Below are 24,028 nucleotides of genomic sequence, written 5' to 3'. Positions count from 1 at the left end.
ACACCCTTTGGTTCCCCGTTTTGAAGAGAGGAACCACTACCCTAGTCCGTCAATCCAGAGGCTCTTCCCCTGATGTCCACAAAATTCTGCGGTCTTGTCAACCAAGACAGTCCCTCAGCATCCAGAGCCTTGAGGAACTCCGGGCGGATCTCATCTATCCCCGGGACCCAGCCACCGAAAAGCTTCTTAACTACCTTGGCAACCTGAGCCACAAAATTAGGAGACCCCAACAGAGAGTTCTTAGGCACTGCTTCCTCAATGGAAGATGTGTTGGTGGGTTTAAAGAGGTCTTCAAAGTATTCCTTCCACCGATCCAAAATATCCCAGTCAATGTCAGTAGCACACCATCCCCACTATACACCGTGTTGACAGTGTACTGCTTCCCCCTTCTGAGGCGGCAGATGGTGGTCCAGAATCACTTCGTAGCTGTCCGGAAGTTGTTCTCCATGGCATCTCCGAACTCCACCCATGTCCGAGTTTTTGCCTCTGCAACTGCCAAAGTTGCCCACCGCTTGGCCTGCCGGTACATGTCTGCTGCCTCCAGGGTCCCATGAGCCAAAAGGACACAAGAAGACTACTTCTTCTGCCTGATGGCATCCCTTACCACTGGTGTCCACCAGCGAGTTCTGGGATTACCGTCATGGCAGGCACCGACCAGCTTGCGGTCACAGCTCCGATCGGCTCCCTCGACGATAGAAGCACGGAACATGGTCTACTCGGACTCAATATCCAGCACCTTCCTTGTACATTTTTCGAAGTTCTTCCAAAGGTAGGAAATTTAAAAAAATAATTGTCCATTCATGGTATTAAAAACTTTAAAAATATCTGTGTAGCGTTCAGATAATTATATTGTGCGATTAATTTCGATACATTTTGAGTTAACTATGAACAATTTGATTAATTGTGATTATATATAGTAATTGTTTGAAAGCCCTAATTTTTAAATAAATTCACAAGATGGTAGCTGCATCAGAAGCATCATGGAATGCTTTATCTACCTCTGCATCACCATACCTTCATTGATAAACTGGCCTTTCAATGCAATTGACTGTTTTTTCTTGATGAGAAACTCTGGTTCGGTGAAACAGGTCTGCCCTGAAGGAGGATTTGCTGTTGGATACATACAAACGCTTGGTGAGTGTGTAGGGTTGTGTGCCTGGTGATTCCTTCCATTGAGGACGTTAACACTATCCACCTGTTCGGAACTATGATAACAGGTCATTTGCTGATTAGATTGAGTTTTTCCTTGGTATATCGACAAATTCAGAAGATGAGAGCAGCCGTTCAAGTCACCCAGAAGCTGCCCATCATGAATAATGGGATTGGCGCAGCTTTAAACACACAGACATGGGCCTATTTCTGAACTAAATCCCAAACTGGATAACATCTCAGAAACTTTCTCCTCTACAAGGCAAAATTAAGATACATTTGAGGACCAAGAACGGACAAATAGAGTGGACAAGTACTGGAATGCATCGTTCACCCTAAACCAAACATCTTAATCTGGATTTCACCCACACTCCCTGGCACCCCTTGACAAGACAGCTGTTGGAAACTCCTCCAGGAAACCACAGCGCTGTGCCGACCTGAAATTCTGAAATTCCTTCGCCCTTCCACCAAAGACACTTTTAGCGTTGATTGGTATAGGATTGGATCACAGTCGTCTCCATAGCAACCTGTTGTGTTATCGCGACGAGACTGCAGAATGAGGCCTCAAGATCGCGAAAACAGACTAAGCGGCGTACCGTTCTTATGGACACATATGCATCCCCGCACACTGCACAAACACGCACACGTTGCCCCCATCCCACACCTTTGCCACTTCATCCACCAAGTGCGGAACGCTAGCCCACAGAACTGTGCCACTTTTTGGCTGTTACACCCTCCCCTTCATCCTCCCGACATGTTTGCTGAGGTTTTTCTCTTCGTCCCACACTGTGGCTCTGACAGAGCTTTTTTTCTCCCTCCTCCCTTCTCTTGTTTTTCTAGTTCCCATATTTTACGGGGCGCCTCCCATGTGGTAACCCACATAGCCTCATGTCCTGTCTACCCCCTGTTATATTGTATTTTGCTTTCTTGGACGGGTTGACAGTAAGCAAATATTTTACTTTTTAGTTTCAAATAAAGAAATAAAGTTTCTTGTCTTTTCTTGTATGCACTTTAAAATGTTCATACTCAGCTGTTGGTGTGACGTTCACCTGTGTTACACTGTATGTGCGGTTGTTTACGATCAACTCACTGGCACTACGGAAGGGCTGTCCAATGCTGACAACCATCTTTCATAATTCTGTACCAAATGATGCCTACAAGTAAGAAGATGCCAACATTATTGATTTCAGTTTTTTTTTTTTATATTGAGTCTCAACACACTACAAAATACATACACAGCAAATCACCCTCTCTATATGGGGAAATGCATGTTTTGGGAATTTTTTCTAATTCACAATCCTTACGTAGGACAAGGACACATGTGTTTCATTTTTTAAATGTATTCTAATTTGTAAGTAAACGTTAGCTGAAGTCAGCTAAAAAATAAGTATTGGAATTCTCTCTATTACAGCTATTGAGTGCTTTAAAAAAATCCAAAAACCTTAATCAACATTTAACTTATATGCTTTAAAGGGGAAAATTATTACAATTTCAAAAGGGTTAAAAACAATAAAAATCAGTTCCCAGTGGCCTGTTGTATTTTTTGAAGTTTTTTTCAAATTTTACCGGTCCCCGAATAGAGTGATGAACAGAAAGGCGTTTAATTCGCCAAAAATCATCCATTTAGAGTTCGGAAATCGGTTAAAAAAATAGATGGTCTTTTTTTTCACCATCAAGGTATATATTGACGCTTACATAGGTCTGGTGATAATGTTCCCCTTTAAGTATATATGTAATGTAGTAACAACATGTAATATTTACGGATTTTGCTCATTTTTAGCATATGGCAGCGTATTAATTTCACGGACACATCAGAAGGTTCACTTTACCTTTTAACAACAACAACCCTACTACTCAAAGCAGACTTTGTGAGAGCCGACAACAGTTACTTTGGGATAAATAATGATCCAAAACCTTATATTTTGGAGCTTGAATATACGAAGGATGAGGTACAAGTTTTAGAAGCTGTGTGCTTAAGGGATTAAGCTCTCGTGATACACTAAACACCATGAAGCAGTATTGCTACAAGTTCTACACAAGAAATATGAACTATTAAGATAATAAAACAATCACTGTACACAATCTGCTTTCACTGGGATCCTGATTGATGGGATGTTTATATCGTCCCGTTTAGATGAAGAATTATTAATAGTCCTCACACAAAAAAAAAAAAGGAACTGCAAATGAGCGTGTTTTCGTTTCTTTCTCGCCATCTCAGGGTCCAAGTTGACCAACTAGGGGGGCGGCGTGGCGTCGTTGGGAGAGTGGCCGTGCCAGCAACCTGAGGGTTTCTGGTTAAATCCCCACCTCCTACCAACCTAGTCACGTTCGTTGTGTCCTTGAGCAAGACACTTCACCTTTTCTCCTGATGGGTCGTGGTTAGGTCCTTGCATGGCAGCTACCGCCATCAGTGTGTGAATGGGTGAATGTGGAAACAGTCTCAAAGCGCTTTGAGTACCCTGAAGGTAGAAAATCGCTATACAAGTATAACTTATTTACCAATTATGACTTCTCGGTTTTTGGTCACAACCCTATACTATCCAGGTGAGATACATGTTTTTTAATCTAGACTTAACTTTGTCAGGTTTGTCCCTGAAAGTTTGGTAATGTTTTAGTTTTTCCTCTGTGTTTGTCTTTGTTTCCTGTCAGCACTTTAATTTTGGTTATTTCCTGCTTTTCTCCCTGAGCGCTGTTTCCCCTCAGCTGCGGGTGATTGGCACCTGGCCACACCTGGTGTCAATCAGCCGGCTGCTGTTTAAACCTGCTTTGTCCTCCAGTCAGGTGCTGGAGTATTGTCATTACGACTTGTCATTGCCATTGTACCTGTAAGCTGTATGCTGAATCCGGATAGCTGTTAGCTGTCTTCTAGTTCCTGTTTTGTTGGTATCCTGTCTTTTGTCTCCGAGTTCCTGGTTTGTGTTTTGCTTTAATTTTTGAACATTAAATCATGTTTTCCTGCACCAAGCCTGCCTTCTCTGCATCTTGGAGTTCCTCCCCAACATCTTGTGGCAAACTTTCACCAACTCAGAGGCGATGCAGCAGCTCACCAGCTCAGTGTGTTAATACTGTAACAGCACACGCTCACTAGCTCTCTGTGATCACGCTAAAAACATTTTGCAATAACAATATCGCTAATACTTGGTTCATATTCAGGTCACGAGATGCAAACGGAGTATTGTTGGTGGTTTTTAGATGGTTATTTAGAGGACTTTGTGGGCGGAATAGAGGAGCCCTGGTCGACTCCATTGTTAGGGGTATTAACTATTCAGAATGAACAAAAAAAAACAGTTATTTTCTTACATAGACATTGTGAATGATAGGCAACATTCCAAAATAAGTGCAGATCCCCTTTAAGCCGACATTTAACAACAAATGTGAATCTTTCACGGATGCAGTCTAAATTGCAGCTTCACTATTTGTTCAGCCTAAAGCAAGTTGAGGACAGGCAAGTGCAACGACCTCCTGAACTTTCTGCCTTAGCAACAATCTTGTCTTTAACCCCGAAACCTTGTCGTTCATCCTCTGACCCAACAGACAATGGAAGCCCTCAGCGGCTTCAGCTCAGCGGCCAAGAGAGCCCTAGTCTGTGTCATCTCACATTGATTGGGGAGCAGCTGACAAAAAAAAAAAAAGACTTCAAAATACATTTGATTTTCTTTTTATCTCAATAGCACATTGTTATCATACTACATGTGCAAACATGACTGAAAAATCAACAAACAAAAGCACGATTTAAAGGCAGAGTCGCAGATAGAATAATGCTTTGCTAGTAAATAACTGAAATGCCAGTTTTTTTTGGTAATTAGTAAACTTAATTGTGAAATATTTTCAGCAAACTGCTACATAATGACTGAATAAAGTGTTGGCTTGGTTTTATTTATTCCACAATTTGGGGGCCCTTTAACCTGATCTTTTTGCTCAAATCATACATTATCGACCGAGCAGTACAGTACTCGCCCGTCCGGGGTCTGTGCGGACACAGAGCAAAAGCAGACACTGTCAACACATCCAGCAGATCGAATCCAATTAGACATCAACACACAAGCCTGGTGTGTAATGCTCTGTGTTAGATTGTGTTTGGACCCGCTCAAATATTGATGACACACTCGCTCTCTCTGCTTTCAAAGGGGGTAAAAAATATCTGCAAAAAAATGTGTATATTAGTCTGGTTTTGGTAAGTAAAGGTGAATGTTGAATGTCAAATATAATATACACCTTTATATTTTTTTGTACAACTTCTCAGCCAAACATAAGCCAACAACTATTCTGTGTCCCCACGAATATTCTGCAGAATTGAGTGCGGCAACAAAGCATCCATTGCATTGGTGCAGAGCCGCCCCTGCTTATATGGAGATTAAACACTGTGTGTAGGGCTACCGTTTTGCGTGAAGAGGCGCATGTCAAATTTCAATTAATAAATGACAGGGTGCTTCTTATGATCTTTTTGTGACGATCTGTCACTTTATTTTGGTTTGTTTCCTTGTTTTTGTATTTAATTCCTAGCAGTGTTCCTTTTTTGGTTTCCACTTTCGGTTTGTTCTGCTAAGCACTGCGTTCGTTCACTCACCTGCTGTTGATTGGCACCTGATCCACACCTCTGGCCAATCAGCATATGTCTATTTATACTTCACTCGAGCACTCAGTGCTCGAAGATTGCTTTATGTTGTGGAACGTTTATGTGCAAGACTGCTTTATTTCTGTTGATGATAATAAAAATCATCTTACCTTCTCATTGTCTGCTGGTTCCTGCATATTGGGGTCTCAATAACTGCCGCCATGCGAGTTCCTCACATGATCTTGGAGCACTGAGGCGTGCTCGAGTGAAAAAAATAGACATATGCTGATTGGCCGCAGGTGTGGACCAGGTGCCAATCAACAGCAGGTGAGTGAACTAACAGTGCTCAGCGGAACAAGCAGGAAGTGGAAACTAAAATAAGAGCACTGGTAGGAAGTACATACAAAAACAAGGAAACAAACAGAAATTAAGTGACAGATCCTCACACTTTTACCACAAACATTTTCCTTGCCCCTTCCTGCTCGGTCACTGATAAGAATATCTTGGTGAATTTCCGAACATATTCCCACTGGCACAGCGTTAGTGTTGTCTTAAAAGGTTGGCATTGGGTTTAAGGTCAGAGTTTTCCAAGGCTTTGTTTTAGTACTAATTCAAGGTTGATTAAAAAAGTATAAAAATCAGTACACAAAAAAAAAAAGTGCAAAACCAAATAAAATCCTGTTTAAGGACCTTAATTTAGCCTGTATTGGTGATTCTGACTACATTTTTTATTGAGTATGACTGCTTAAATAATCCACCATGGGGCCAAAGAAAGTTGTGTGTGCAAGTATTTGATACAAAAACGTTGAGAAACACTATTGAATTATAATTATTCTCTATGAAAAGCATTTTGTGTTAAGATTTTGAGCAGGTTAATTAGATTTGCATTATTTCCTATGGGAAAAGTTGTTTAGAGGTTCCGACCATTATAGACCTGTGTTTCTACTACCTCAATTTGCAAAAAATATTGATGAATTAAATTGTAAATAGACTTGATAACTTCATTGACAAACAGGAGTTACTGGATAACAATCAGTATGGGTTCAGGAATAATCGATCTACATCCCGAGCAGTGATGGACTTTGTAGAAAACATAGCTATAGCAAGAGAAAAAAAGCAACACACTGTTTGTGTATTTATTGACTTATGTAAAGCATTTGACATAATCAATCATTCCTTACTTTTGCAAAAACTGGAAAACTATGCCATAAGGGGGGGTTTCACAACAGTGGTTAAGTAGTTATTTAAGTAATAGATCTCAATATGTGGAAATTAATAAGATTAAATCACAGCCAAGAAGAGTAATTTGTGGGGTTCCACAAGGGTTAGTATTGGGTACTAAGTTAATTATACTTAGGTATATGCATTTCAATTTGTTCAGTATCTAATAATTTGAAATTTGGAGATGATACAAATGTATACTGTTCAGGAGAATACTTGAAGGAAATGTTGAGGCTAATAGAGGTTGAGTTGTTGAGAAAAATTGTGAATCAAAATTAAAATCAAATCAAGTGGAAATTGATAGAGTGTATGAGACTAAATTCTTGGGAATACTAATTGATCATAAATTATGTTGGAAACAACAAATTGAATATATAAAGGAAACATATCCAAATACATTGCTATTCTTTATAAAGTAAGACACATGCTGAATAAGAAATATTTGCATATGTTATTGTGAGGGGCGTGGCCTGTGGACCTGCAGCAAAGTGGGATGTGCCAGGACCGGTTTCGAGATTAGCGACAGGTGCGTTGATGACACAGCTGAGAGTGTTCGTCTGATCACCTGTCGCTCTGTTAAAGGCAGCAGTTGGGAAGAAGAGGAGAGTTGGATGGTGAAGAACGAAGTCGAGGGAGAGCTAGACACGATACGACACTGGAGAAAAACCATTGGTGCGCTCACTTGAGGAAAAAAAAAGACAACTGCTGAAAAGCACCCAAAATACTTTGCACATTTATTGAAAAATAAAACTATTTTGTTAACCTGGAAGAGCCTGGGATGTCGATGATTGGTGGACCAACGTACCCGGAGGAGCAACACCTCCAGAGTAAAATTATGATTTTATTTTTCCATATCTAACATATTGTGTTGAAGTTGGGGGAAATGTTTATAAAGCAATAATAGACCAAAGAATTAAACTTTAAAAAAAGGTAATTAGAGTAATACACAAAGCATGCTACTACGAACCCACCACTCCATTATTCATAAGTTCCAAAGTGTTAAAATGTTCAGATATTGTGTTTTTAAAAACAATGGGTATTGTGTTTTGAGTACAGAACAACAGCATTCCTGCTTGTATTCTTAGGTTATTTAAATTAAGAGGAGAAAACTATAATTTACGGGGATATTTATTTTTGAAATATGTAAATTAAGAACGAATATAAAATACACATGTATTTCAGTTTTAGGAGTGAAATGGTGGAACAAGCTCAGTGATGAGTTGCAGACAAGTAGTTCTTTGTTAAGATTTAAGAAAGTCTTGAAAGGTGAAATAATGAAAAATTATAAAATATAGCTACGATTACTTTCATCCCATTGATTTTTTTAAAAGTTGATGTTCCAGGCAATCTTATTTTCAGTGAATGTATAGGATAGACAAACATAAGCCTCGGCTTCAGCATACTCCTGTTGTGTGTGTATGTGTATGATTGTTAATATGTATAACCTGTACTGTTAAATTAATCACACAAAATGGTTGATTATATGACCGAAAAAAAATAATTTCATTCATCTGAACCAATGTTGTAATGGGAAAAAGGAGGGAACAGCTTAATCAGCATTAGTACCGTATTTTTCGGACTATAAGTCGCAGTTTTTTTCATAGTTTGGCCGGGGGGGGCGACATATACTCCGGAACGACTTATGTGTTAAACTATTAACACATTACCGTAAAATATCAAATAATATTATTTTTCTCATTCGCAGAAGAGACAAAGAATATGTCAGCAATTGTCACATACACATCAACCAATAAGAATTTGGCGGGGGAGAGTCATGGCAGAAGTGCATTGTGGGTCATGTAATGCTAACTACTATATGTTATATGCTACTGCCGTAGCTATTAAAATGGATCATTTCATTGTTGGCGGTAACTTATAAAAACTGAGAAAGGCTAAACAAAAATGGCACCGAAAAGGAAATCATGTACTGCAGATTACAAGCTAGACGTAGTGAAATATGCAGCAGAAAACGACAAGAGGAAGCGGCGCATACCTTTGGAGTTGGCAGAGTTGTTTAGAAACGACATCGAGGAAAAAGATTTCATCGGATTTATCGATTAGGAGTGACAGATTGTTTGGTAAACGTATAGCATGTTCTATATGTTATAGTTATTTGAATGACTCTTACCATAATATGTTACGTTAACATACCAGGCACCTTCTCAGTTGGTTATAATGAGATCATTATCCATGCGTTTGTTACGTCTTGTCTCGATTACTGTAACGTATTATTTTTGGGTCTCCCCATGTCTAGCATTAAACGAATGCAGTTGGTACAAAATGCGGCTGCTAGACTTTTGACAAGAACAAGAAAGTTTGATCATATTACGCCTGTACTGGCTCACCTGCACTGGCTTCCTGTGCACTTAAGATGTTAAGGTTTTAATACTTAAGGTTTTACTACTTACGTATAAAATACTACACGGTCTAGCTCCAGCCTATCTTGCCGATTGTATTGTACCATATGTCCCGGCAAGAAATCTGCGTTCAAAAGATTCCGGCTTATTAGTGATTCCTAAAGCCCAAAAAAAGTCTGCGGGCTATAGAGCGTTTTCCGTTCGGGCTCCAGTTCTCTGGAATGCTCTCCCGGTAACAGTTCGAAATGCTACCTCAGTAGAAGCATTTAAGTCTCACCTTAAAACTCATTTGTATACTCTAGCCTTTAAATAGACCTCCTTTTTAAACCAGTCGATCTGACGCTTCTTTTCTTTTTCTCCTCTGCCCCCCCCCCCCCCCCCCCCCCCCTCCTCCTTCGTGGAGGGGGTCCGGTCCAATGACCATGAATGAAGTACTGGCTGTCCAGAGTCGGGACCCAGGATGGACTGCTCGTCTGTGCGTCTGTGTATCGGTTGGGGACATCTCTACAATGGTGATCCAACTCCGCTTGGGACGGTTTCCTGTGGACGGGACTCTCGCTGCTGTCTTGGATCTGCTTTGAACTGAACTCTCGCGGCTGTGTTGGAGCCACTATGGATTGAACTTTCACAGTATCATGTTAGACCCGCTCGACATCCATTGCTTTCGGTCCACTAGAAGGGGGGGGGGGGGGGTTGTCCACATTTGAGGTCCTCTCCAAGGTTCTCATAGTCATCATTGTCACTGGCGTCCCTCTGGGTGTAAGTTTTCCTTGCCCTTATGTGGGTTCTTCCGAGGATGTCGTAGTCGTAGTGGTTTGTACAGTCCTTTGAGACATTTGTGATTTAGGGCTATATAAATAAACATTGATTGATTATGCGTTATATGACGCACACTTATTCAGCCTGTTGTTCACTATTCTTTATTTATTATAAATTGCCTTTCAAATGTCTATTCTTGGTGTTGGATTTTATCAAATACATTTCCCCCCAAAATGCGACTTATACTCCAGTGCGACGAATATATGTATTTTTTCCTTCTTTGTTATGCATTTTCGGCCGGTGCGACGTATACTCAGGAGCGATTTATAATCTGAAAATTACGGTAGTGCTGATGAGTTGTACAGACAGTAAAACACACCTTACTTTCACACCAACAGCTGAGCAAAAACAAGACTGCTTATGATGCCTAAAATCCAGCTACTGCATCCAGTAGAGAAAAAACTACAGCAGGAGGTTGTCTACAACACAGCTGTTACTGCCAATGTTTTCTACACAGCGCTAATTAGAGGCCCGAGCCATTATTTGTCTTTGGAGATCAAGTACCCAGCAACTATAGGAGACTCTGTGCAGCGTTGATTGCAGTATTTACGCTATGATCACAAGAAAAACATAGCACAACATTGTTTTGACTAGCATTCAAAATCAAAACTGAAGAACCCAAAACTTGACGCATCTAGGGTCTAATGTGGCGGGGAGGGAAGAGAATTCATAAGTGGAACAGCTCCACCCAAAAGCTTCACAAGGATGCCAGCATGCCGACCCAACAGATACGAATACAAGCGCTGCATCCCACAAACCCGCCGAGTTCACTGGCAGGGTAGCGTTCAACTATAACAAAAAAACCCACCAAGAATGTATTTGAAATAATAATAAGTATTTTAGATGATGATCTCTGGCTTAGTAAACAAAAGGACCGAGTGTGAGTCACCACCTGAGGAAATAGGTCTGGAGTCGCGTTGTCAAGACGAGTCAGGAGACCGGTTGACGGGGTTCGCGCCGAGGTCCCGTTGATTTAACAGGATTAATCGCGTGTGCGGCATGCATCTAAGAGGCTGAGGCAAAGAGATTTAGGTCATCAAGAGAGGAGAAGGAGTCCTCCTGGTGTTTGCTGGAAAGCAGTCCTCTCGCCATGGGACGCTGTTGGATCAGCCGCCATGGCGTGTGTTACATCTAACGAGACAACAATCGATGCAGTGGACTTTCATTGTTCAATCGCTGCATGAATGCTTGAAAAGGACGATTTTCCCAAATCTTTAGAGAGGAACTCACAGGGAGTGTTCAAGATGTCCTCGGTTGACTTGCTTAATGCAGCAAGACGAGCTGAGACGGGATGAGTTTTAAAACTGTTTCTTATGTTTTAGGTACAGTTTACTCACGATTAATCATGCGTTTCATAAACTTTTCCACGTCTTAAAGAAGCATTTCTGTGTATTTTATCCACTTCTGACACAAACTTTGCACTTGTTCAATGTAATATATGTCGTATTGTTACGAAACCGTGGCATTTTGATACCGGGGTCGTCTTTCTAAAATGCGGAGGAACATAAGGAAGCAGCTTGCAGGTAAGAAGAATGATTTATTCATGAACAAATAAACAAAACAAGCGTGCCTATAGCACGAGAAAGCTAATGGAGTAGCTAGCAAAAAAGCTAAGCACATGAACCGGGCGAAGCTTAGCTGAGGAATAGAAAATAGAAAAGGTGGTCGTAAGTTGAAGCCAGAGGATGGACTAGATAACTCTCTGATTAGTGCCCAGGAACAGGTGAGCATATTGAACACTAATCAGAGGTAGGTGAAAAATAATCAGGACCCGTGACAGCCAATAAACACAAAACAGGGGTGCTGAAACCGAACTTAAACAACAAGTGACTCAAAAACGTAAATAAACTATGATCCGGGGAACCGATCATCACATGTACATCACAAACTACAACATTAAAGGGGCAGATTGCAACTTTCTCAAAGTTACATTTTTCAAACCAAAATCATAACACCACCTGCGAGCTTATGCTACCGTAAGTGGTTAAAAAGAAAATGTATTTCTGGCAGGGGGTGTGGTCCGCGCGTTCCCTGCGGGCGGGGTGTGTGCAGAAATCGGTCATGAAGCAGCTGACAGGTGAGTGGATAATCTCAGCTGGAACGAGTTATCTAATCACCTGTTCCTTTATTAGCAGCGCGGGAGACCGTGATGGGGGAGGACGGACGACACGGAAAGGAGGAGCGTGCTGAAAAGCCAGATCCACAAGGACTCGATAAAAGTATTGCAAATACGGGCTGCAAAGCCTAAATGATTATTGTGTGAAAAGATTAAAAATTGTAAACCGCTGTGTGAAGTGTGCGGAAAAGTGACTGATCCAGAAGACGCAGGTACGAGACTTGCCACAGTATTGTTTTAAATTGTCAATATTTTTCTCAAATATAATAAATTCAAAATTATGCATTGGTCCAAGAAATTCACCAATGACTTCTTGGACAATTTGCAGTATTGTTGTTACGATAAAATATAAATTCAAAGATGATTGGCAACACTAAATTGGCCCTAGTGTGTGAATGTGAGTGTGAATGTTGTCTGTCTATCTGTGTTGGCCCTGCAATGTGGTGGCGACTTGTCCAGGATGTACCACCGCCTTCCACCCGATTGTAGCTGAGATAGGCGCCAGCGCCCCCCGCAACCCCAAAATAGAATAAGCGGTAGAAAATGGATGTATGGATAACGTTCCCGATTCTAATCGCTATCATTAGCTAACAACACACGTTACGCGCGTTATTATATGCTGAAAGCCACTAGAGGGCGGAAAAAATGGAAATTTAGCGCTCTCCAGGGATTCACGTGAATATTGCAAACAACCCCCTTCAATAATTGGGACAGAAGGAGACTAACGTTGGCAACAGTTGCCTAGCTATGTTAGCTGCATGCCAAAATTACACCATCATGCTGGTTTAGCCTGTTTGCGGACTAATAATGTTAGGACATCATTTAAAGGGGAACTGCAACTTTTTTGAAATGTCGCCTATCATTCACAATCAATATGACTGACAAGAAGACAGATGTATGTTTTTAATGCATTCTAACTCGTAAATGAACATACATGGAGTTAATATAAGGTCCACTATTTTGCCCATAAAACCCAATAAATAACCATCCAAAAAGTGGCAAAAATACTCTATTCACACTTTGTGACCCGAATATTAACCAAGTATTAGTGATATTGTTATTATAAGCGCTAACGTGGACACACTATTTATTGCGGCACAGAGAGCTAAGTAGCTTGTTGCTGCTATGATGACATCTTCGACTGTTGAGCCGCTTTCTCGCTTCTGAGCTTGTGGAAGTTTATTCTAAATCATAATAATAATAATGTCTCTCACCTTGATAGTAGAAAGATGAGGATGTAATCCGACAAATTGGCCATCATTGATTGCCAATTTAGAGCCAGGAATTGCGAGAAAAATACGAAAAGACGCTTGGGTGCACCCACCTTGTTTCTTTCCCAGGATTATGAGAGAGATTAAATGAGTTTGTATCCATCACATAATCAACCATTTTGTGTGATTGATTAAACAGCACAAATTATGAAAATTAAAAATCATACAAATACACACAGAGAGAAAATAATGACCAAAAAAGGAGTAGGCTGAAGTCAAGGCTTATATTTGCCTAGACTATACATTCACTGAAAATGAAATTGCCTGGAACATCAACGTTAAAAAAAAATCAATGGAATGAAAGTAATTGTTGCTATAATTTATAATTTCCCATTATTTCAACATTTAAGGCTTTCTTAAACTTTAACAAAGAACTACATGTCTTCAACTCATCACTAAGCTTGTTCCACCATTTAACTCATAAAAGTGAAATATATTTGTATTTATAATTATTCTAACTTTATATTTTTCAAAAATCAATATCCCCTGTAAAGTATAGTTTTGGTCCTCTTAAATTCAATAACCAAAGAATACAAGCTGGATTATGAGTAACTGTTTATCTAAAACGGGAATATAACAAGATTCTTTCAGTCGGCATCCTAATGGCAGCAGACATTGCACAGTAAGTGATGATGTATTATGTTTGTTGGCTCTCACAAAGTCTGCAGTGAGTAGCAATCAGTGATGTGGAAGGAAAAAACGAACATTGTGATGCATTTTTGAAAGGAATGTGCCACCATATGCTTCAAATTAGCAAAATATGTACAGTACAGGTCAAGAGTTTGGACACACCTCCTCATGTAATGTGTTTGCTTTATTTTCATGACTATTTACATTGTAGATTGTCACTGAAGGCATCACAACTATGAATGAACACATGTGGAGTTATGTACCTAAGAAAACAAGATGAAATAACTGAAAACATGTTTTATATTCTAGTTTCTTCAAAATAGCCACCCTTTGCTCTGATTACTGATTCGCACACTCTTGGCAGTCTCTCGATGAGCTTCAAGCACACCAGTAAAGTGAAAACCATTTCAGGTGACTATCTCTTGAAGCTCATCGAGGGAATGCCAAGAGTGTGCGAAACAAATAATCAGAGCAAAGGGTGGCTATTTTGAAGAAACTAGAAAATAAAACATGTTTTCAGGTATTTCACCTTTTTTTGTTAAGTACATAACTCCACATATGTTTATTCGTAGTTTTGATGCCTTCAGTGACAATCTACAATGTAAATAGTCATGAAAATAAACAAAACGCATTGAATGAGGAGAAGGCGTTTCCAAACTTTTGTCCTGTACTGTATATTTTATAACTTATTACATCTTACTATGAATGTCATATTTAACTTCTTCTTTTAGTTGCTAACTTTTAACAAGTTTTCAAACAAAACTGAACGAGTGATTTGAAGTTGAAGTTTCAGATGACTTTAGTGACATTTTTTGTCTCGCTCTGGACTTATTTACAGTTGGCATAACAAACAATTGTGTCTTGGGTGAGCTCAGCCCTGTTTCTGATTTAGTGCTTTATTTATTTATCACCACTCAGTGTTGTTTTTTCAAATAAGTTTTCCTAATTGCATAAAGGGCACCTTGTGTGATCGCTGCGTGCTCCGCAGACCGCGTCCAACTCGGCGTGCTGACAGTCAGTGAGGCAAGCAGCCACTGGCAAAATGTTTGTTTATTAGGCCCGCGAATGGCGACATTTTAACCAACTTCGATGACAAACACCGATTCAAGGACGCAAAATTGTGTGCGGGGCTGTGTGGGAGTTGTCGCTTGCTTTGCCAAAAAAGTTGTGTTATTTTAGCCATGCTTGTATTCATGGGGAGAAGTTGCATGTGTGTGTCTCTCACGGGAGTGACAGGCAGACAGCTTCCTGTTCAGGTTTCATGCTAATTCAAGACGACAACATTTACATAAAGTTCAACATCCCAACCCGCTCTTCCCCTGGAATGTCTTCACAGCGTCTTAGTGCAGCTAGCTGAAGTGTTCTTGTTGGAATTGACTGACATCCTGTCACTTCTGGGGGCTGTTGAGATTTATTTTGTGCCATGCCTGGACGGAACACCAGGGTAAAAAAAGCTGGGAGTGGCTGGCCGTCAGAAAGGCGCACCAATATCTACTTATGTCTCAGCAATTTATCCGAACATTTCAACTTGCCAATATGTATACACTGCAAGAAAGAACTGACAAGATATAAGATAAAAAGACTGCATTTTAAGAAAACTATCTGAAAAGTGAGTCAAAATATCTGTCCATGCAGCTAGTTGATTTTACTTAAGACATACTTAGCTAAGATTTCAAGAAATTACCAGGATTTTAAAAATGTTATTTTTGTAGTATTTTACTCTGAAAACAAGCAATATTTAACTTGCATTTTTTAAATAAAAAATATGTGGGATGTGTCAGAACAATTAGTATATTAGGTATAGTTATTTTCCTAACATTTTTAAACTACAATTTTTCATGCCAAAACTAAGATTATGTGACTACAAAATTAACTCCTAAAACAATCCAATCCACTTTATTTGTATAGCACATTTAAACAACATAAATGTTTCCAAAGTGCTGCACAACAATATTAAAAACACTATTCAAATATTATCCTTAGCTCCACCAATGACTGAATAACAAATAAAACCAATATAAAAACAATATAAAACATAAATATGATTAAAAACAATTATAAAGGGTAAAAACAATTAAAACAATAATTAGAAATGAAAATAAAATAAAAAACCCCACAGAAAACACAGAGGATCACACAACTCACGTACTTTGTAGTAACTAGGGACATTTTCAGAAATAACATTAAAAATGTTGGCAAGTGGCAAAAAATGTGCAATGCACAGCATTGTTAGGGCATCAAAGAGCCAATCCTGCCATATAAAAAATGACAATTGTGGTGCTTAGTATTACTTTTTGCATATATGTTATTCATAAAATTGTATCATAATCAGAAAAATAGTCAATGACTCATTGAAAAGTCATATATGTTTTGGTTGATGGCGGCCATACCAAAATGTGTAGTCTCACCCAAAGCTAATGCAAAGTATCCAAAAAGTGGTTTTTTTTACATTTCAATAGAAGTATAGATAAAACATGTTAAAAAAGAAAGGCAGCCGATATTTACAGTAAATGGGCAAGTAGATTGATATTCCACCATTCATTTTCTACCGCTTGTTCCTCATAATTTTGACAAAATAATACAAAGGGAAATGTTACTGCATATGTCAACAGCCAAATTAGGAGCCTTTGTATTTGTAACCCGTATGTTTGCTTACTACTAAAAGAGAAGCTGTCTAGTATGTTCACTGTTATTTAATGCCAAAACAGATGTTTAATGTATGATACGATTTTCTGTTAAAATACAGCCAATAATGATAATTTCGGTGGTCCCCGTTATTTTGAATGGTATCGAAAAGTATCAAAATACAGAACATTTTGGTACCAGTAGCTAAATATTGGGACCTGGGCAAAACTTGTGTGTAGAAAATTTAATGGTGAGTTATCTAAGCAGCCTGAAGTTACAGTATGTGGTTTTGTTATTTCAAGGAAATCCGACTCACAGGGTTTCATAACAGCACCACCATTTGATGTATTAGTCCGAAAAATACAGCATTGGGCATATTGGAGGAATAGTTTCTACCTTAACAGAATGGATTGTGTAATACGTCATTATTTTAGTAAGGAAAACACAATGAGTCCACCCTGTGTTTGTATCTTTGCACACACACACCTGCCCTAGTTTCGATGATGAGAAGAGGTGCCAGGTACGAGATGGAATGAACGGAGACAAGTGTGTGTGTGTGTGTGTGTGTGTGTCAAGAATACACAAACTAAAGTTAAATTGTAGTTTTGTTAAGCTGAAGTCCAAGCTACTCCACTTGGGAATGATAACAGGCAAATAATTACATGTGAACAGTGGGGCCATCTTGAGAGAACACGTTAGACTTTGTAGAGCTGGACCGTCTCTCTAGCGCTGGTATTGCAAATGTTTGCAGGTCGATTCAAATATCCTAACTGTATTCAGACTGTCGTTAGAATAAAATCACCTGAGAGGACTGCTCCTTCAATACAATATGTATTTAGTACAGGCCTGTTCAGTCATGTTTATAATGTGACTGTGACTCACAGACAGTTATTGTATTCGTCCAAGAAATTAATAATTTTATTGCTGTGGTAAAAATAAATTTTAGACAAATAATTTAGAATTTAGTCCCTTCATTTAGACCTGACTGATAAAGTTACCAAATTAAAAAATCAATTGAACTGGTATGGTTACGTATAAAATACTACACCGTCTAGATTCAGCCTATCTTGTCAATTGTATTGTACCATATGTCCCGGCAAGAAATCTGCGTTCAAAGAACTCCGGCTTATTAGTGATTCCCAGAGCCCAAAAAAAGTCTGCGGGCTATAGAGCGTTTTCTATTCGGGCTCCAGTACTCTGGAATGCCCTCCCGGTTACAGTTAGAAATGCTACCTCAGTAGAAGCATTTAAGTCCCATCTTCAAACTCATTTGTATACTCTAGCCTTTAAATAGACCCCCCTTTTTATACCAGTTGATCTGCGGTTTCTTTTCTTTTCTCCTCTGCCCCCCTGTCCCTTGTGGAGGGGGAGGATGCGGGGGGACACAGGTCCGGTGGCCATGGATGAAGTGCTGGCTGTCCAGAATCGGGACCCGGGATGGACCGCTCACCTGTGCACAGTTGGGGACATCTCTGCGCTGCTGACCCATCTCCGCTTGGGATGGCCTCCTGCTGGCTCCAATATGGACGGGACTCTCACTGTTATGTTGGATCCACTATGGACTGGACTTTCACAATATCATGTTAGACCCGCTAGTTATCCATGGCTTTTGGTCTCCCCTACAGGGGCGGGGGGGTGGGCACATATGTGGTCCTCTCCAATGTTTCTTATAGCCATTGTCATCAACATCCCACTGGGGTGACTTTTTCCTTGCCCTTATATGGGCTCTGTACTGCGGATGTTGTTGCGGCTTGTGCAGCCCTTTGAGACACTTGTGATTTCGGGCTATACAGATAAACATTGATTTGATTGATGGTCTGATGTTATTTTTATTACAGTTTTAGTGAACATATAGCAATGGCTTGGAATTAAGTTTGTTCGGTAAAAAAAATGCTTTGAGGTAGTTTAGCTACTTTTATCACTTTATTTTAGCTTCACTACATGTCTCTGGTGGGTAGCTTCAGTGTAGTAAAGCTACATTTAGTGTAAATTAACTTGTGTTTTAGCTCACTACGTTTTCAAAGTAGCTTGACCAAATAATTACATAGGCAGCAGAGTAAGGATGGTGCGTGGTTTAACAATTTTCAACTGTTTTGTTTGTTGCTGTTTAGTATTAGAAGAGTTAGTTCATCCAAATACATAGTCATGCTGTGTTTTTGACATTTGAAGGGTGAATCCTTCAATGGACAACACAGAGTATGAGTTAAGGTACCTGGTCCTGAAGTTGGCCGGGTGCGGATGCCCGTCATACAAGGACAAAAAGTCGTATTCCTCCTCGATGGCAAAGGACAAGAACATGAGCTGGATGCGAGATCCTTCCTCCCCGACGATGACCCAGGTGCAGTTCGCCCCGTTGGGGTAGCCGTATGGGAACCCTGGCGACTCCACGCTGCCGTTTCGGCCCTTCAGCGTGCCGCCACATGTGTAGATGAAACCTGCATAAACAGAAATACAAATTTAAAATGTAAAATATTGACAAATATAAAAAAATAGTTATAATTGTGGCACAAATGTCAACATGATAGCAGTTCATCCATCGTTAAAATGGAAAAATTACAAAGTTGAAATACATGATTTTTATTAGACAAAATAAGTCATCTTCTTTTTTTTTTTTTATAATTTGAAATCAATTCATTGAATCCCAAAATATGGCGATTGATATGGAAATGTTTATCACTTGCTGGAGTTCAGCAAAAGTACAAAAACATGTGGAATGATCCACTTCCAAAGACATGCACCTGGGGATAGGTTGATTGGCAACACTAAATTGGCCCTAGTGTGTGAATGTGAGTGTGAATGTTGTCTGTCTATCTGTGTTGGCCCTGCGATGAGATGGCGACTTGTCCAGGGTGTATACCGCCTTCTGCCTGATTGTAGCTGAGATAGGCACCAGCGCCCCCCGCGACCCCAAAGGGAATAAGCGATAGAAAATGGATAGAAGGATGGAAAAAACAACATGTTTTACACTCAAAAGAAAATTATTTATTATTTAATGAGGAAAAATACAAATATTTAATTTTTTTTGTAGTAATAAATATAATGTATGTAGTGTAATAAATAGATTAAAAAAAAAAAACAAGGGACAAGGGGTAAAAAATGGATGGATGGATGGATGTTTTTTACCAGATAAAGGAAACTCATGAATGTGTTACCACTTTGTTTGCTCTTTAAAATACAAAAAATTCTCTAGTACCTAATAAATATACTGCACAAAAATAAAACAAAGTACTGAGATCCAAGATTTTGTTGGTTATAGGAAAATAATTCCAAAAATGAAAAAACGTTTTTTTGGTCTTTTTGCAGAAAAATAAATTAAAGAGTGCATTAAAACGTGTGGAAAAAGTACCACATATTTTCAAATTTGTGTTTAGAAACTAAAAAGTAAAGTTTGTTTTTCGGATTAATGTATCTCATGTAAATGGTAAAATGGTAAATGAATAATAATAATGATAATAGATTTTATTTGTAAAAAGCACTTTATGTTGAGCAAACAACCTCAAAGTGCCACAGTGTAAAAAATAGTAATAATACAAATAAATAAAATATAAAACTAGAAACAGCCCAATAGCTACAACCTGCATGCATGTCTATAGAAAGGCTTTTTTTAAAAGATGGGTTTTTAAGCCTTTTTTAAAAGCATCCACAGTCTGAGGTGCCCTCAGGTGGTCAGGGAGAGTGTTCCACAGACCGGGAGCAGCGGAGCAGAAAGCCCGGTCTCCCATTGTTCGAAGCTTTGTCCGTGGAGGTTGGAGGAGGTAAGCCTGTATGGAGCGGAGGTGTCGTGTGGAGGATTTGGGGGTGAGCAGTTCCTTGAGGTAGAGGGGGGCATTTCGATGGAGGCACTGGTGAGTTAGTAGGGAGATTTTGAATTCAATCCTGAATGGAACAGGAAGCCAGTGAAGGGATTTGAGAGTTGGTGTGATGTGGTAAATGTTCCCGCACTCTCATCAGGATCCTCGCAGCACTATTTTGTATGTACTGTTTTGTATGTACTGCAAATGGGTTGTACTTGTACCTTCAAGGTACTCAAAGCGCTTTGACACTACTTCCACATTCACCCATTCACACACACATTCACACACTGATGGAGGGAGCTGCCATGCAAGGCGCTAACCAGCACCCATCAGGAGCAAAGGTGAAGTGACTTGCTCAAGGACACAACGGACGTGACTAGGTTGGTACTAGGTGGGGATTGAACCAGGGACCCTCGGGTTGCGCACATCCACTCTTCCACAGCGCCACGCCGTAAATTGTAAATTGTTTCAGAAAGTTTCTGTAAAAGGCTGCATTTCTAATCAGTCAAATTCGCAGTAAATCCCGGCTACGTGCCAGTTTTGTACTTTAAAATATTACTGCACAATGGGTATGTTGGATTGGCTCTGACAAGGCCGTGTTGTTCTTCTATTAAGGTGTTGCAAATACTTCATCCTATGGCGATACGTCAATAACTAGATAGAAACAACATAATAGCTAGTGACGGTACAGTATCTTCATCATGCCGTTTTGCAGCCTTGTTTAAAGCAACGGTTGAACGAACTCGCTGACAAGTCCATCAGGGCTTCATCTGAACTTAATAGATTAGAGGAAGTCTCGCTCTAAGATGAAGTGGACTCATTAAATTGGATCGGCGGGAGTGGGGGGGGGAAACGGGGGCCAGACAGACGGAGAGGGACTGCAGAGCAAACAGAGGGAAAACATTTGTTTTTTGTTTTTTTTTTGCTGGAAAAAAAGAAAAGATGATTTAAAAGTCATCACTCAGGGAGGAAGAGAGATATGAGAATTGTGGTGGGACTGAGGCGAGATGCCGAAATATAGAAAGGGGAGAGTGAATGAAGAGGACACGGGGGTAAAAGAGATTTCTAATTATGGTGATTGCTAGACCGAAACTGACACTTCTCAACACACAAACACACACCCAAACAAAAGAGGCAAACAATTATACAAATACACAAAGTGTGTAGGATGTAATCACCTTGACTGATCCAACCTTTCTTTAATCATGTCATTTGTTACATTTTAACACCTTAACCTCAAATGACCCCGCCCTCACTAACACACAGTCCGATGTTGTTTAATGCATCAAATTTTGAAGGATGGATTGGTAGAAACTGGCACTGCTACTGCATCGATGGCAAAAAAAAAACAAAAAAAAAACAGCTTTACTGTTTGCTTATGGTTGATTATTTGTTGTAGTTAGCTGTTTAAACACTGAGTTGTATATGGGAGGTAGCACCCCCACCTACTTGACAGTTCATATATACAAAAAGGAAAAGAGCAGGCCATTGGTTGTTTATTTTATTATTTAATTTTACGTTTTAGATTTTTTTGCAGGTTTGGATAATGTTTGGCGGAACAAAGGACGCACTGTTTGAGTCGAATAGCGATCAGATCCCAATTATTATACAAACCCTGTTTCCATATGAGTTGGGAAATTGTGTTAGATGTAAATATAAACGGAATACAATGATTTGCAAATCCTTTTCAACCCATATTCAATTGAATGCACTACAAAGACAAGATATTTGATGTTCTAACTTATAAACTTTATTTTTTTTGCAAATAATAATTAACTTAGAATTTCATGGGTGCAACACGTGCCAAAGTAGTTGGGAAAGGGCATGTTCACCACTGTGTTACATCACCTTTTCTTTTAACAACACTCAATAAAAATTTGGGAACTGAGGAAACTAATTGTTGAAGCTTTGAAAGTGGAATTCTTTCCCATTCTTGTTTTATGTAGAGCTTCAGTCGTTCAACAGTCCGGGGTCTCCGCTGTCATATTTTACGATTCATAATGCGCCACACATTTTCGATGGGAGACAGGTCTGGACTGTATGCGGGCCAGGAAAGTACCCGGACTCTTTGACAAAGAAGCAACGCTGTTGTAACACGTGGCTTGGCATTGTTTTGCTGAAATAAACAGAGGCGTCCATGTTGACGTTGCTTGGATGACAACATATGTGGCTCCAAAACCTGTATGTACCTTTAAGCATTAATGGTGCCTTCACAGATGGATAAGTTACCCATGCCTTGTGTAGTAATACACCCCCATACCATCACAGATGCCGGCTTTTGAACTTTGCGCCTATAACAATCCGGATGGTTATTTTCCTCTTTGTTCCGGAGGACACCACTTCCACAGTTTCAAAATATCATTTGAAATGTGGACTCAGCGAAGCCGGCGGCGTTTCTGGGTGTTTTTGATAAATAGGTTTTGCTTTGCATTGTAGAGATTTTAACTTGCACTTACAGATGTAGCGACCAACTGTAGTTACTGACAGTAATTTTATGGAGTGTTTGTGTGCCCACATGGTGACATCCCTGACACACTGATGTCGGTTTTTGTCGCAGTACGGCCTGAGCGATCAAAGTTCTGTAATATTACCGCTTACGTGCAGTGATTTCTCCAGATTTTCTGAACCTTTTGATGATTTTACGGACTGTAGATGGTAAAATCCCTAAATTCCTTGCAATAGCTCCTTGAGAAATGTTGTTCTAAAACTGCTTGACAATTTGCTTACCAATTGGTGACCCTCGCCCCATCCTTGTTTGTGAATTACTTAGCATTTCAAAGAAGCTGCTTTTATACCCAATCATGGCACCCATCTGTTCCCAATTAGCCTGCACACCTGTGGGATGTTCCAAATAAGTGTTTGATGTGCATTCCTCAACTTTTTAAGTATTTATTGCCATCTTTCCCAACTTCTTTGTCACGTGTTGCTGGCTTTAAATTCTAAAGTTAATGATTATTTGTACAAAAAAAATGTTTATCAGTTTGAACATCAAATATGTTGTTTTTGTAGCACATTCAACTGAATATGGGTTGAAAATGATTTGCAAATCATTGTATTCCGTTTACATCCAACACAATTTCCCAACTCATATGGAAACAGGGTTTGTACATTTTAATGATTCCGTACATTATTGTTAAAAAGTAAAAGAACAATGTCAAAGTCACATTACATCAAGTAGCTGATGTGGTCAAAACCTAAAAACTTGTAAAACAATTTGATAAAGTGTTACTTTACATAGGATATAAACAAAGTTCAAATATTTTTTACATTTTGAAAGTTTGCTTTTGCTTGATAGGGTGCAACATCACTCTTTTTCTGGGAATTTGGACAAGATTCATCACCGGCCAAATAAAAACTATGTAAATCCAAATTTTGCAAGGTTTTTTGGGACAAAATCTGGAGATTTATGCCATGCCACGATGTCTGGCGGGATTGCTCACAGCGCTCCTGTTGCTTTGGTATGCACTCGACAGCTATCGAGTACATCACTT

At 39.6% G+C, this 24,028-nt stretch overlaps 1 protein-coding gene across 1 annotated transcript in view; it reads right to left on the bottom strand.

Moving 5' to 3' along the window:
* Positions 1-24,028, bottom strand: part of csmd3b (CUB and Sushi multiple domains 3b) — an 815,905-nt gene that overhangs the window by 602,954 nt on the left and 188,923 nt on the right. Inside the window, exon 2 of the mRNA XM_061908578.1 lies at positions 18,956-19,178. Coding sequence (XP_061764562.1) covers positions 18,956-19,178 — 223 coding nt within the window. The remainder of the gene's footprint in view (positions 1-18,955; positions 19,179-24,028) is intronic.

The sequence above is a fragment of the Nerophis ophidion genome, linkage group LG08 (genome assembly GCF_033978795.1).
Source record: "Nerophis ophidion isolate RoL-2023_Sa linkage group LG08, RoL_Noph_v1.0, whole genome shotgun sequence".
NCBI classification, from domain to species: domain Eukaryota; kingdom Metazoa; phylum Chordata; class Actinopteri; order Syngnathiformes; family Syngnathidae; genus Nerophis; species Nerophis ophidion.
This window is presented reverse-complemented; position numbering and strand designations above follow the sequence as displayed.